Below are 14,115 nucleotides of genomic sequence, written 5' to 3'. Positions count from 1 at the left end.
GACAGAGCGAGAGAGACAGAGCGAGAGAGACAGAGCGAGAGAGACAGAGCGAGAGAGACAGAGCGAGAGAGACAGAGCGAGAGAGACAGAGCGAGAGAGACAGAGCGAGACAGAGAGAGAGCGAGACAGAGAGAGAGCGAGACAGAGAGAGAGCGAGAGCGAGAGAGACGAGCGAGACGAGAGCGAGCAGAGAGAGAGAGACAGAGCGAGAGAGCGAGAGAGCGGCGAGAGCGAGAGAGCGAGAGAGCAGAGGCGAGAGGACAGAGCGAGAGAGCAGAGAGACAGAGCGAGAGAGAGAGAGACAGAGCGAGAGAGAGAGAGACAGAGCGAGAGAGAGAGAGAGAGCAGAGCGAGAGAGAGAGGAGACAGAGCGAGAGAGAGAGAGACAGAGCGAGAGAGAGAGAGACAGAGCGAGAGAGAGAGAGACAGAGCGAGAGAGAGGCAGAGCGAGAGAGAGAGAGACAGAGCGAGAGAGGACAGAGCGAGAGAGACAGAGCGAGAGAGACAGAGCGAGAGAGACAGAGCGAGAGAGGACAGAGCGAGAGAGGACAGAGCGAGAGAGACAGAGCGAGAGGAGACAGAGCGAGAGAGACAGAGCGAGAGAGACGAGAGCGAGAGAGACAGAGCGAGACAGAGAGAGCGAGACAGAGAGAGCGAGAGCGAGACAGAGCGAGAGCGGAGAGAGAGACGAGAGCGAGAGCGAGACAGAGCGAGAGAGACAGAGCGAGAGAGCGAGAGCGAGAGAGAGAGAGAGAGCGAGAGCGAGAGCGAGAGAGACAGAGCGAGAGAGAGAGAGCGAGAGCGAGACAGAGCGAGAGCGAGAGAGAGACGAGAGCGAGAGAGAGAGAGAGACGAGAGCGAGAGAGAGAGCGAGACAGAGCGAGAGAGCGAGAGAGCGAGACAGAGCGAGAGCGAGAGAGAGAGAGAGCAGAGCGAGAGAGAGAGACAGAGCGAGAGAGAGCGAGAGAGAGAGACAGAGCGAGAGAGAGAGAGAGAGAGACAGAGCGAGAGAGAGAGAGAGACAGAGCGAGAGAGAGAGAGAGACAGAGCGAGAGAGAGAGAGAGAGACAGAGCGAGAGAGAGAGAGAGAGACAGAGCGAGGAGAGAGAGAGAGACAGAGCGAGAGAGAGAGAGAGAGAGCGAGAGAGCGAGAGACAGAGCGAGAGAGAGAGAGCAGAGCGAGAGAGAGCGAGAGAGAGAGACAGAGCGAGAGAGAGAGACAGAGCGAGAGAGAGAGAGAGACAGAGCGAGAGAGAGAGAGAGACAGAGCGAGAGAGAGAGACAGACAGAGCGAGAGAGAGAGACAGACAGAGCGAGAGAGAGAGACGAGACAGAGCGAGAGAGAGAGAGCGAGACAGAGCGAGAGAGAGAGAGCGAGAGAGAGAGACAGAGCGAGAGAGAGAGAGCGAGAGAGAGAGCGACAGAGCGAGAGAGAGAGCGACAGAGCGAGAGAGAGAGCGACAGAGCGAGAGAGAGAGACAGAGCGAGAGAGAGAGACAGAGCGAGAGAGAGAGACAGAGCGAGAGAGAGAGACAGAGCGAGAGAGAGAGACAGAGCGAGAGAGAGAGACAGAGCGAGAGAGAGAGACAGAGCGAGAGAGAGAGACAGAGCGAGAGAGAGAGACAGAGCGAGAGAGAGAGACAGAGCGAGAGAGAGAGACAGAGCGAGAGAGAGACAGAGCGAGAGAGAGAGACAGAGCGAGAGAGAGAGACAGAGCGAGAGAGAGAGACAGAGCGAGAGAGAGACAGAGCGCGAGCGCGAGAGAGCGCGAGAGAGAGACAGAGCGCGAGACAGAGCGAGAGCGCGAGCGCGAGAGAGCGCGAGAGAGAGACAGAGCGCGAGACAGAGACAGAGCGCGAGACAGAGACAGAGCGCGAGACAGAGCGAGAGCGCGAGAGCAGAGAGCGCGAGAGAGCGCGAGAGAGAGCGAGAGAGCGCGAGAGAGAGCGAGAGAGAGCGAGAGAGAGCGAGAGAGAGCGAGAGAGAGCGAGAGAGAGCGAGAGAGAGCGAGAGAGAGAGAGAGCGAGAGAGAGAGCAGAGCGAGAGAGAGAGCGAGAGAGCGAGAGAGAGAGACAGAGCGAGAGACAGAGCGAGAGAGACAGAGCGAGAGAGACAGAGCGAGAGAGACAGAGCGAGAGAGACAGAGCGAGAGAGACAGAGCGAGAGAGAGAGAGGCGGACAGACAGAGCGAGAGAGAGAGGCGGACAGACAGAGCGAGAGAGAGAGGCGGACAGACAGAGCGAGAGAGAGAGAGAGAGACAGAGCGAGAGAGAGACAGAGCGAGAGAGAGAGACAGAGCGAGAGAGAGAGACAGAGCGAGAGAGAGAGACAGAGCGAGAGAGAGAGACAGAGCGAGAGAGAGAGACAGAGCGAGAGAGAGAGACAGAGCGAGAGAGCGAGAGAGCGAGACAGAGCGAGAGAGCGAGACAGAGCGAGAGAGAGCGAGAGAGCGAGACAGAGCGAGAGAGAGAGACAGAGCGAGAGAGAGAGACAGAGCGAGAGAGAGAGACAGAGCGAGAGAGAGACAGAGCGAGAGAGAGAGACAGAGCGCGAGACAGAGCGCGAGAGAGAGCGCGAGAGAGAGCGAGAGAGAGCGAGAGAGAGAGAGCGAGAGAGAGCGAGAGAGAGCGAGAGAGAGCGAGAGAGAGCGAGAGAGAGCGAGAGAGAGCGAGAGAGAGCGAGAGAGAGCGAGAGAGAGCGAGAGAGAGCGAGAGAGAGCGAGAGAGAGCGAGAGAGAGCGAGAGAGAGCGAGAGAGAGCGAGACAGAGCGAGACAGAGCGAGACAGAGCGAGAGCGAGAGCGAGAGAGAGAGACAGAGCGAGAGAGACAGAGCGAGAGAGAGAGACAGAGCGAGAGAGACAGAGCGAGAGAGAGAGAGGCGGACAGACAGAGCGAGAGAGAGAGGCGGACAGACAGAGCGAGAGAGAGAGGCGGACAGACAGAGCGAGAGAGAGAGGCGGACAGACAGAGCGAGAGAGAGAGGCGGACAGACAGAGCGAGAGAGAGAGGCGGACAGAGCAGAGCGAGAGAGAGAGGCGGACAGACAGAGCGAGAGAGAGAGGCGGACAGACAGAGCGAGAGAGAGAGGCGGACAGACAGAGCGAGAGAGAGAGAGAGAGACAGAGCGAGAGAGAGAGCGAGAGCGAGAGAGAGACAGAGCGAGAGAGACAGAGCGGAGAGGAGCGAGAGAGAGACAGAGCGAGAGGACAGAGCGAGACAGAGCGAGAGACAGAGCGAGAGACAGAGCGAGGAGACAGAGCGAGAGACAGAGCGAGAGCGAGAGAGAGAGACAGAGCGAGAGCGAGAGAGAGAGACAGAGCGAGAGCGAGAGAGAGAGACAGAGCGAGAGCGAGAGAGAGAGAGACAGAGCGAGAGCGAGAGAGAGAGACAGAGCGAGAGCGAGAGAGAGAGACAGAGCGAGAGCGAGAGAGAGAGACAGAGCGAGAGCGAGAGAGAGAGACAGAGCGAGAGCGAGAGAGAGAGACAGAGCGAGAGCGAGAGAGAGAGACAGAGCGAGAGCGAGAGAGAGAGACAGAGCGAGAGCGAGAGAGAGAGACAGAGCGAGAGCGAGAGAGAGAGACAGAGCGAGAGCGAGAGAGAGAGACAGAGCGAGAGCGAGAGAGAGAGACAGAGCGAGAGCGAGAGAGAGAGACAGAGCGAGAGCGAGAGAGAGAGACAGAGCGAGAGCGAGAGAGAGAGACAGAGCGAGAGCGAGAGAGAGAGACAGACAGAGCGAGAGAGAGAGACAGACAGAGCGAGAGAGAGAGACAGACAGAGCGAGAGAGAGAGACAGACAGAGCGAGAGAGAGAGAGAGACAGAGCGAGAGAGAGACAGAGCGAGCGAGCGAGAGAGCGAGAGAGAGAGACAGAGCGAGAGAGAGAGAGCGAGCGAGCGAGAGAGAGCGAGCGAGAGAGAGAGACAGAGCGAGAGCGAGACAGAGAGAGAGAGACAGAGCGAGAGCGAGACAGAGAGAGAGAGACAGAGCGAGACAGAGACAGAGCGAGAGACAGAGCGAGAGAGAGAGCGAGCAGAGACGCGAGACAGAGACAGAGCGAGCGAGACAGAGCGAGAGACGAGCGAGAGAGAGCGAGAGAGAGCGGAGAGAGAGCGAGAGAGAGCGAGAGAGAGCGAGAGAGAGCGAGAGAGAGCGAGAGAGAGCGAGAGAGAGCGAGAGAGAGCGAGAGAGAGCGAGAGAGAGCGAGAGAGAGCGAGAGAGAGCGAGAGCGAGGAGCGAGAGCGAGAGAGCGAGAGAGCGAGAGACAGAGAGACAGAGAGACAGAGAGACAGAGAGACAGAGAGACAGAGAGACAGAGAGACAGAGAGACAGAGAGACAGAGAGACAGAGAGACAGAGAGACAGAGAGACAGAGAGACAGAGCGCGAGAGAGAGAGACAGAGCGAGAGAGAGACAGAGCGAGAGAGAGAGACAGAGCGAGAGCGAGAGAGAGAGAGACAGAGCGAGAGAGAGAGAGACAGAGCGGAGAGAGAGAGAGACAGAGCGAGAGAGAGAGAGAGACAGAGCGCGAGAGAGAGAGACAGAGCGCGAGAGAGAGAGACAGAGCGAGAGAGCGCGAGAGAGAGAGAGAGAGACAGAGCGCGAGAGAGAGAGAGAGAGGAGAGAGAGAGAGAGAGAGAGAGAGAGAGAGAGAGCACACACACAGAGAAAGACACAGAGAGAGAACCTTGTTTACTGTAATAGGCACATTAAATGCTCCCCTCCAAAAGCACCATTAAGTTAAGTGTGCTTTGAAGTTTTTAGATGGAGCATATCTCTGGTTGTTGGATGGGAGATTCAAATGCAACTTAAAAGGCCTTGTTCCATTCATTCCAAAACATTGGTATGATGGTATATTGCTAGTTATATTAATCCATAGTTGGAATGTTTCGTTCCGTTCTCTCTCGCTGTTAAATAAAATACAAAACATCGTGCTATGTAACAACATGAGCATGTCAGGAAAACTCAAGAGTACTGCTTTCAATTTGTTTTCCTGGAAATAACAATAAACCTCTCCCCTCAGAAGTCATTTCACACACACACAAAACACAAATAGCTGACAGACAAGACTTGTAAGCCCCTGTAACCCAACAGCTCTCCCTCAACAACCACATAACAGACGTGACATGGTGTTAATGAAATGTGGAGTCAGACGTGTGTGTGTGTTTAGATGGGTGAAACAGGAGCAAATCAGATGCCATATTTAGACAACGGCGGGCTCAGCAAGGTAACCAATAACTCACGCATGGGCCGGGTGTCCAGGCAGCTGCATTCCTGTCGGGACTGAAGCTGCTGAATGTATCTGCTGCCTGGGCGACCCAACACAAATAAACGTGTCACCTCTCGGATGAGGAAAGCTCTCCTATGCCTCTTCTCTCCTGGACAAAAAGCCACACATTCAGTCCCAAAACCTGTCAGCGTTTAGTTTTAAAGAAAGAAAGAAAAAAAAAAAAAGACTACATTTGAACATACTCAGAGGACAAGACTCAAAGGCTATGTCACTGAAATGTTGAATGTTCAAGTTACCATCTCATCTTAGCGATTGATACTGGGATGTGATAGTATTTCCAACAATAGGTCACCTGAGACTGAAGATGAGAGCACAGCACACTTGGTGGTGGTGACTGGCACTAGCGGGCCAATTAGAGTGCATGGTGACTTTGAAGGAGGATGATGGTCAAATGACAGCTGGCTGGGGATCGGGAGCTGGGAGTATGTGTGTGTGTGTGTGTGTGTGTGTGTGTGTGTGTGTGTGTGTGTGTGTGTGTGTGTGTGTGTCCAGACGTGTGTTATCAAGTCAACGGGATTAGCGGTGTGTTTGGAGGAGGAACAGTGATTGTGGCCCGAGCGACACGGACACGGACACACACGCCCCCGACAGCTGTGAAAACACACACACACACACACACACAGGCCCCTCTGCAGCCTTCGCTCAGGCTTAGCCCCATCACTGCCATGTGGTACCTGATTACACACACTTGTTGCCACGCATACCACACACACGACCAAGGCGCCATCACACACTACCACACACACGACCAAGGCGCCATCACACACTACTACACATGCGACCAAGGCGCCATCACACACTACCACACATGCGACCAAGGCGCCATCACACACTACCACACATGCGACCAAGGCGCCATCACACACTACCAAGGCGCCATCACACACTACCACACATGCGACCAAGGCGCCATCACACACTACCAAGGCGCCATCACACACTACCACACATGCGACCAAGGCGCCATCACACACTACCAAGGCGCCATCACACACTACCACACATGCGACCAAGGCGCCATCACACACTACCACACATGCGACCAAGGCGCCATCACACACTACCAAGGCGCCATCACACACTACCACACATGCGACCAAGGCGCCATCACACACTACCACACATGTGACCAAGGCGCCATCACACACTACCAAGGCGCCATCACACACTACCACACATGCGACCAAGGCGCCATCACACACTACCACACATGCGACCATGGCGCCATCACACACTACCATGGCGCCATCACACACTACCACACATGCGACCAAGGCGCCATCACACACTACCATGGCGCCATCACACACTACCATGGCGCCATCACACACTACCATGGCGCCATCACACACTACCATGGCGCCATCACACACTACCAAGGCGCCATCACACACTACCAAGGCGCCATCACACACTACCATGGCGCCATCACACACTACCATGGCGCCATCACACACTACCATGGCGCCATCACACACTACCATGGCGCCATCACACACTACCATGGCGCCATCACACACTACCATGGTGCCATCACACACTACCAAGGCGCCATCACACACTACCATGGTGCCATCACACACACAATCATGTGAACACAAAGTTGCTACATTCCAATTTCCAACCATCAATGGGAGGTAGACAACTATTGAATGAACGTTCCTCTCACGGACTACAGCTGTCACACTTAGAGATGACTGGGTTCTCCAGAAGTCATTCAAATTAAATTCCCTTCCCATCTTCCATTGGGTCATCCACATACAGTCAGTCTCCAGCAGCCATCACACACACACACACACACACACACACACACACACACACACACACACACACACACACACACACACACACACACACACACACACACACACACACACACACACACACACACACACACACACACACACACACACACACACACGCAGGCAGCCTAAATCAACACTCCATTGAACAGCTATGACGAACGTTCAGTCAATACAGATGATTGTGTTTAGCTAGGTCGAGCACAGACCAAACAGTCATGATGACATTTGGATATGGCTACAGTTCTCTAATAAAGCCTTCCTTTCAGTAATTTACTGTGTGCCTTGTTTACACTGCAGTCAGTTGATAGTGTGCTGCAGAGTGTTTCAGTGATCTATTCCACAATAACATCACTCCACCCCCACACTAAAACGTTACTTCAGGGCCAGGCACTGACGTGTTAGACATCTTTGATTTGGCAACTTGAAGCCGAGTTCACCCTTTAGCGTTAGTTACCTTAGCAGATATGCCTTCTCATCATCAGTCATTTAAATGCGTAAGACGTACTGAATCACACACACAACCATCCCCCGGCTTGGAACGTAAATGAGACTCGACTGGTGTCTACAGACCTTGGATGACACGTTATCACAACACACGCAAAAGTGACACACAAATGATTGGTTTGACTCAGTCGTGTACAGTCTTGTACAAATAATAAGACTGTTGTGTGCACTCACACACCCTCAAACGAGACAGGCAGTACAGACTTCAGACTCCCTCATACACTGGTGTCAGACTCACTCCCGTCTAACTAATCAAATACATTGAACAAAAATATAAACACAACATGTAAAGTGTTGGTCCCATGTTTAATGACCTGAAATAAAAAATTAAAAAATCCTACAAATGTTCTATATACACAAAAAGCTTATTTCTCTCAAATTCTGTGCACAAATTTGTTTACATCCCCGTTAGTGAGCATTTCTCCTTAGCCAAGATAATCCATCCACCTGACAGATATGGCATATCATGAAGCTGATTAAACAGCATGATCATTACACAGGTGCACCTTGTGCTGGGGACAATAAAATGCTCCCCAGTGGGTGGGCCTATCCTCTCCAAGGCTGCACCATTTGCCCAGTTTTGTGAAATCCATAGATTTTGAATTTATTTGAATTGATTGTTTTTAATTTTGTATTTTTATTTAACTTTTATTTAACTAGGCAAGACAGACATTCTTAATTACAATGACGGCCTACCCCGGCCAAACCTGGACAACGCTGGGCCAATTGTGCGCCGCCCTATGGGACTCCCAATCACGTCCGGATGTGATGCAGCCTGGATTCGAACCAGGGACTACAGTGATGCCTCTTGCACTGAGATGCAGTGCCTTAGACTGCTGCGCCACTCGGGAGCCCAATTTGATTTCCTTATATGAACTTTAACTCAGTAAAGCCACAGCAGATGTTCCAGACCTGAAAAGCTTCTCTGCTCTCTAACCCTTCCCAGTCCTTCCTATCTTGGTCTGGTCTGTTCTGGTACTCTGTGTTCAGACTCTGCCTCCGTCGGCATGCCTTCAATGTATCAATGAGCTGCGTGGGAGACTCTCCACACCACTTAAAAAAATATACAGCTTCAGCCTGGGTGGCCAGCACTCACCGTAATGCTACAGCTAGCTATACTACTGGGACATCGTAATAATCATGGTTTTAATTCAGAATGATGGATTGGTACGCAAATGCTAAACACTAAATACCCATGGAGTCTGCTTTACATCAAAAAGACAGTTAAATCACTTCTTCTTTGGCCTGCCATCTAGGCCATCATTACTTTTAGTTACCATTTTCTGAGAACACATTTTCATGCCCCTCTTGGGAGTTGAGCACGCAACTGGGGGCCCCCTGGGTTCACTGTAGAGGTTGGTTTCCTAAACATGACATGCTGTAGCCTCAGTGTACCCAGTGGTGTAGCGAAGGATAAACGCAGGTATACACCGAATATCCACCTATTTCTCAGTGGGCATTGCATATACTCACTTCTTAATCCTCAGGGTACGTGTCATAGTAGTGTAGTGGAGGTATACACCGTATCAATTAACAAGGCAGATCAGAATGTTTAGCTTAAAATGCTGATAGACGATTATTTCTTCACATTCTCAGTGCAGCAACGTGCACACGGCGGTAGGCCTAGAACAGAGCAAATGTTCCAAAATGCAATTTGTGGAAAACCCCACTCTAAATCCCCACGCACATGCATGCGGTCTCGTGGAAATATTAATTCGAAATTAAGAGGGGAGATCTAAAGATGCAACAACTATCATGGGTTGCTAATATGACTAGGATCATGCCTTTGGCTAGAAGACAATGAAAGAAAGTCTTTGTAAAATAATTGCCTCCACGTTTCTATGGTGGGATATATATATGAAGTAAAAAGTCCAGGTTTCAAACAGTTAAGGAACAGAAAAAAATATATAGTGAAGCTAATGATAGGCCTAACCGCCTTCTGGTAGATGGAAAGGCTTTCCCAAAAACTAACAAAATGTTAGCTAGCTACAAAGTAGCCCATGCCTACCTGTCAGAATGATGTCATGATTACGTGCATCAATCCATTGGCCATTTGTTTTGCAACTCCATCTCATGTGCTACAGAAACACCACTAATCAAACAACATTGCTAGGTGCCTGGCACTTAAATTAAAGGGTAAGTACACTTAAAAATCAAACATTTCAGATTTTTTTTAAATACCTAAAAAAAAGTGCTCTCCTGATATGGTTTAAGCATTTTAGATCATTCAGAGTGCATGTCATTGTCTCTCATAGAGTTTTTCACACAGGGTGCCTTTCCTTTGCCAGGCGGGCTGTTTGGGAAATGTTTGGCCAAATTAGAGTAAACCCACTTCTCCAGGCACCACTACACCACTGACTGTACCCTTTTAGTTCTGGCTGTTACTGGTATGCTAGGTGGAAACAGAGAGGAAGGGGGGGGGGGGGGGGGGGGGGATAGAGGGATAAATGAGATCAAAGGGATAGATCAGAGCCCCCAGGTCAGGACTGGGCCAGATCTGATCATTTATTTTTCAATAAATAAACTTGTGTGAGTCTGTGAGAAGAGGCAGGGGAGAACAGTACCGCCACGCTTTCTCTTTCTTCTCCCGCCATCAGTCCGTTTCTCTAGCTGGGCTCTGAGAGAGTGCCAGGACCAGGCCGGAGCTTTTAAAGCAGGAGGTCTTACACAACGCCAGCCTGACGTGTCTCCTTAATATTACACACACCCCCCCCCCCCCCCCCCCTTTACTGTGGAAGGGTTTGGTTTTCTTCAAACACATATGGAACTCTTCAAAACAGAGGCACTTGTTGTATCGGAGCGTTCAAAGCTAGGGCAGAGTGAGCGTGCATGTGTTTCTGGGACACATGGGATGATTCATGTATAGAAGGCTTGTACTGTAGGGAGACTTGTTTTCTATCTGTAATGAGATGTTTGGCAGAGTGAAACATCCAAGCCCACACCTGAGGCTGAGTGACTGGTAAGTGTCTGGTTGACAGGATAAACATTTTTTGTATTTATTGCCAAGGCAGCGGCTACTGATCCTGGGGTCCAAACAGGATTAAAACAACCACATCGCAACAAAACGTAACAGCCTACATCATAAACAAAACATCATACAAAACATTACATCACTTCTCGATCACTACAAATCTACAATATTACAGTGTGTGTGTGTGCGCACGTCTCTCCACATTCCCCGTTGTGCCGTGAGGTGTTTTATCTTTTTTTCTTTTTAAATGTATCAGATTTCACTCGCTTGTGGTACTTGATGTATATACAGTATATATGATAAAGGATGTCATTCAGGCCAATGCCACAGGTATTAGTAAAGTAGATGACGTCATTTGTCCAGTGTTATACTAAAATGCCTGCAGCTTTTCAGTTTAAATTCAGTCAAATATTGTTGATGTACAACCGGATGCATTTCGCCCAGGCTGGGTTGAACACTCCCAACCAAACAGGCCTGAAATCTGATCCCATCAGTGGGAAAGTCCTTAGTTAAACTAAACCGAGTGACTTGTCATCTGTTTAAATGTATTTTAAAAGGAGTTGTCAGGCAGACTGGGGGAAAACCACATGGAGTGTTTCATAATGATGACAAACCTATGACACATCTCCTACTGTAAGTCTTAGGAGAGGACTGGCTTTTCCAGATGTACACACCGTGGAGAGTACACTAGGGAAACAGGTCTGGACTAGAGAGAGGGGACCTGACATCAATTCGGAATATAGCAGTCTCCAACACAAATCACAAGATTACGCAGTGGCAAAAACCAAAAAGACAGCTCTTCTTCAATGGTCAACGGTCCATTTGATTAGCTGTGTTTGGTCAGTGGATGTACAGTAGAGTTTGGGAATTGTCTGTTCTAGGACAGAGATACACTGAAGGACATCCATCTAACAGAGCATTACAGGAAATAGCCTAGCTCTTTTTACAAAGGAAACATTCCACCAAAAGTGTGTTTCAACATGCAGCATGAAGAGCCTTGCCTGTACAGTAAACTGCACAAACATGCACAGATTTCACACCCACACCTTGAGAAATAGGCTAGAACTTTAACTAGCAAGAGACTCAGACCACCCTGAAGTCAAGCCTTTTGTCCCTAAAAGGTCAAGCCAAGCCTTTTGCCCTATACCCATATGATATACGTATTGACGCATATCACGAGGCATAAAAAAAAAAAAAAATAAAATAATAATATTAATAATCATAAAACTGCAGATTTGCTGATGGCCTCATTGGACACTGAACTGTCAACGATGGCAAAACGAGAGACAACTTTTTCTTACACACAAACTTCAAGAGTTATTGGTGTGACCACATGAGAAAACTGAAGACCCACTCACCGGCAGCTGGTCTGTCTCCGCTCTAACGCAGTCAAGTGCACTGAGACGGAGTGAGTGTTGTCTCAGGCTGCGCTGCTGGACTGTGATGCAACCAGGCTTCCTATCCATAGCTTCAGGGAAGGAAAAGAGACCGATAGGCAGGAAGGCGATGTGCACGACCAAAAAAAGGAGGAAGTGGGTGAAAAAGAAAATGATTTGGGGAACTGCTGGAAACTCCTAGAGAGACAAATTACTGATTTGGACACAGGCAGTTCCAATTTCGACTTGGAAATGGATAGTTGGTAAGCCACTTTAGATTTGGTATGAAGAAAATGGAGGGGAGGGGGGGGACACTGGCTGGGCTGGCGTGTGCTGTTGAGGATCTTGGGTTGTTGATATAAGAAACAGATGTGGAATATGCCGACGTCTGACAAAAAAAAAACAGAGAATTAAAGGCCCCCAAACGTTGCAATTGATGTCTGCGTGTATGCATTCATCAACGGCAAGCAGGAACAGTGTAGAGATAGGGAGGAAAAAAAACTACAGGAAGTTTATTGATGGCCTATGCTCCCCGAGGAACAAAAGGGTTTAAATGTCAAGACATAAAGAGAGGGTGCATTGCACTAGCATTCTCACTGAGGAACAAAATAGCACTCAACTTCACTCTGGCTGTGGATCTCCTCAGCCATACCATTTGCCATACCATTCTCCCACCTGTCCCTATAGATTACACCTAGCTGTGAACCAAAATGTAAGATCAACCCTAAAACTACACAACCCCAGGCAGACAATAACACAACATGCTGGGTTCCTTTCACTGAACCTCAGTACTAATGCACACAGTGGGAGAGGTTGTGAGAGGGGTAAGGATGTTCTCGATCACTCACCTCCAGTTTGCTGGGAAAAAAGTGCTGAGAAAATGTGCTGGGAAAAAGTGTGTTCCCGAAAATAATCTCTCCGTTTCGATGGGTAAGTGACAAAATACTTCCAAAGGTCACAACTGTCAGTAGCTCGGTGGCAGGCAGACCACAAGTTAAAATCCCACCCTCGATGGAAGCTTCTCTCTAATCTCGTTCATCCGTCAGTAAGGGAGCGTGAGAGAAAGTGTTTTAAAGTCCTCTATGAGCAGGAAGAGCTCCAAGGTAGTAGAACGCCACAGGATAACCTGACAGACGAGGCTAGAATGAGCATGAACATGTGAGCTGCCTTGGTGTTTGCGATACCCCGCCCCCCACTACACCATCAGCCTCTCCCTCCACTCAAAGACCTACCAGCATACACACATCCTGGACTGACTCACTGACTTGTATAGAAACCAGTCCTTATTCTAAACATCTCATGTTTCCCCCCCCCCCTGTCTTCACAGAAATGGAATGACTAGAACGGGATTTTCCCACAATTTCTATGGTTGCCCCTACTCATGTGCATCTTCCTCCGTATTCACCGCTCTCTCCCATTTGTCCCTGTGTTTGACCCCTGACCTCTCAGTGGCACAAGGTCAGAGAGTAGCACGCAGGACGGTGTATTTGTGCTTTAAAGAGAGCTGACAGGAAAAAGAGGCGTTTTTAGTGGTTCTTTCCTATGTAGTAAAATATGTTGTCAATGGGAGGGAACAGTGTTAGAGAACTGCACTTGCTTACTTCTTTCAATAACAGATTAAAATAAGTCACTTGCGTATATGATTTCAATCTTGATAACAGGATTAGAATATTCCAATATCATATGTGCACGGAATATTGTTGAAACTCAATATTGTTGAAACTACTGGTGGCTGAAATATAAAAAATGGCTGTCTCCCTCATGACTGACCCCATGTCTTCGCGCAGTCTACTGTGCTAACCTGTCCACAAACATGGGCCAGTACACTGCTCTCTGTTCTTTTGTCATTCAACCTAAGCCTAGAGGAGTCTACAATTAGCCAACTCTGGAAAAACTATTCAGGGGCCCCATGGCTGCAGGAGGCTGGAGAGACTTCCTGGAGGCACAGCCTGGGGAGGGAGAGGTCAGTTCTGTTGGGGTTGGGAAGCCCAAACGAATCTCTCCTCTTCAAAACAAGTCAACATACGGGTCCACCACCCACCCCACCACCCGCTGTTGCCAACCACAATTACAGCAGTCTGTGTTTAAAAGATGGGGCAGCAGCCACGCAATTACCCTGAAGGATTAGTCTATAGTGGCAATGTCATTGTTGGGGAGGAGAAGGGGAATGTATT

At 49.8% G+C, this 14,115-nt stretch overlaps 1 protein-coding gene across 8 annotated transcripts in view; it reads right to left on the bottom strand.

Annotated features, from left to right (window-relative positions):
- LOC106567125 (pleckstrin homology domain-containing family G member 5) overlaps nucleotides 1-14,115 on the bottom strand; it is an 84,557-nt gene that overhangs the window by 31,699 nt on the left and 38,743 nt on the right. Inside the window, exon 1 of one of the 8 annotated variants that reach the window (XM_014136058.3) lies at nucleotides 12,790-13,138. The exons of 5 other annotated variants lie outside the window; for them this stretch is intronic. Coding sequence is in view for 1 of the 3 variants with exons in the window: in XM_014136056.3 (XP_013991531.1) it covers nucleotides 11,924-12,031 (108 nt within the window). In the remaining 2 variants the exon portion in view is untranslated. Of the gene's footprint in view, nucleotides 1-5,238; nucleotides 5,353-11,923; nucleotides 12,071-12,789; nucleotides 13,139-14,115 lie in introns of those variants that run through there. 2 more of the 8 variants (XM_014136056.3, XM_082960095.1) reach the window with 2 other exon arrangements.

This window comes from Salmo salar, chromosome 13, assembly GCF_965601325.2.
Source record: "Salmo salar chromosome 13, fSalSal1, whole genome shotgun sequence".
Lineage (NCBI taxonomy): Eukaryota > Metazoa > Chordata > Actinopteri > Salmoniformes > Salmonidae > Salmo > Salmo salar.
This window is presented reverse-complemented; position numbering and strand designations above follow the sequence as displayed.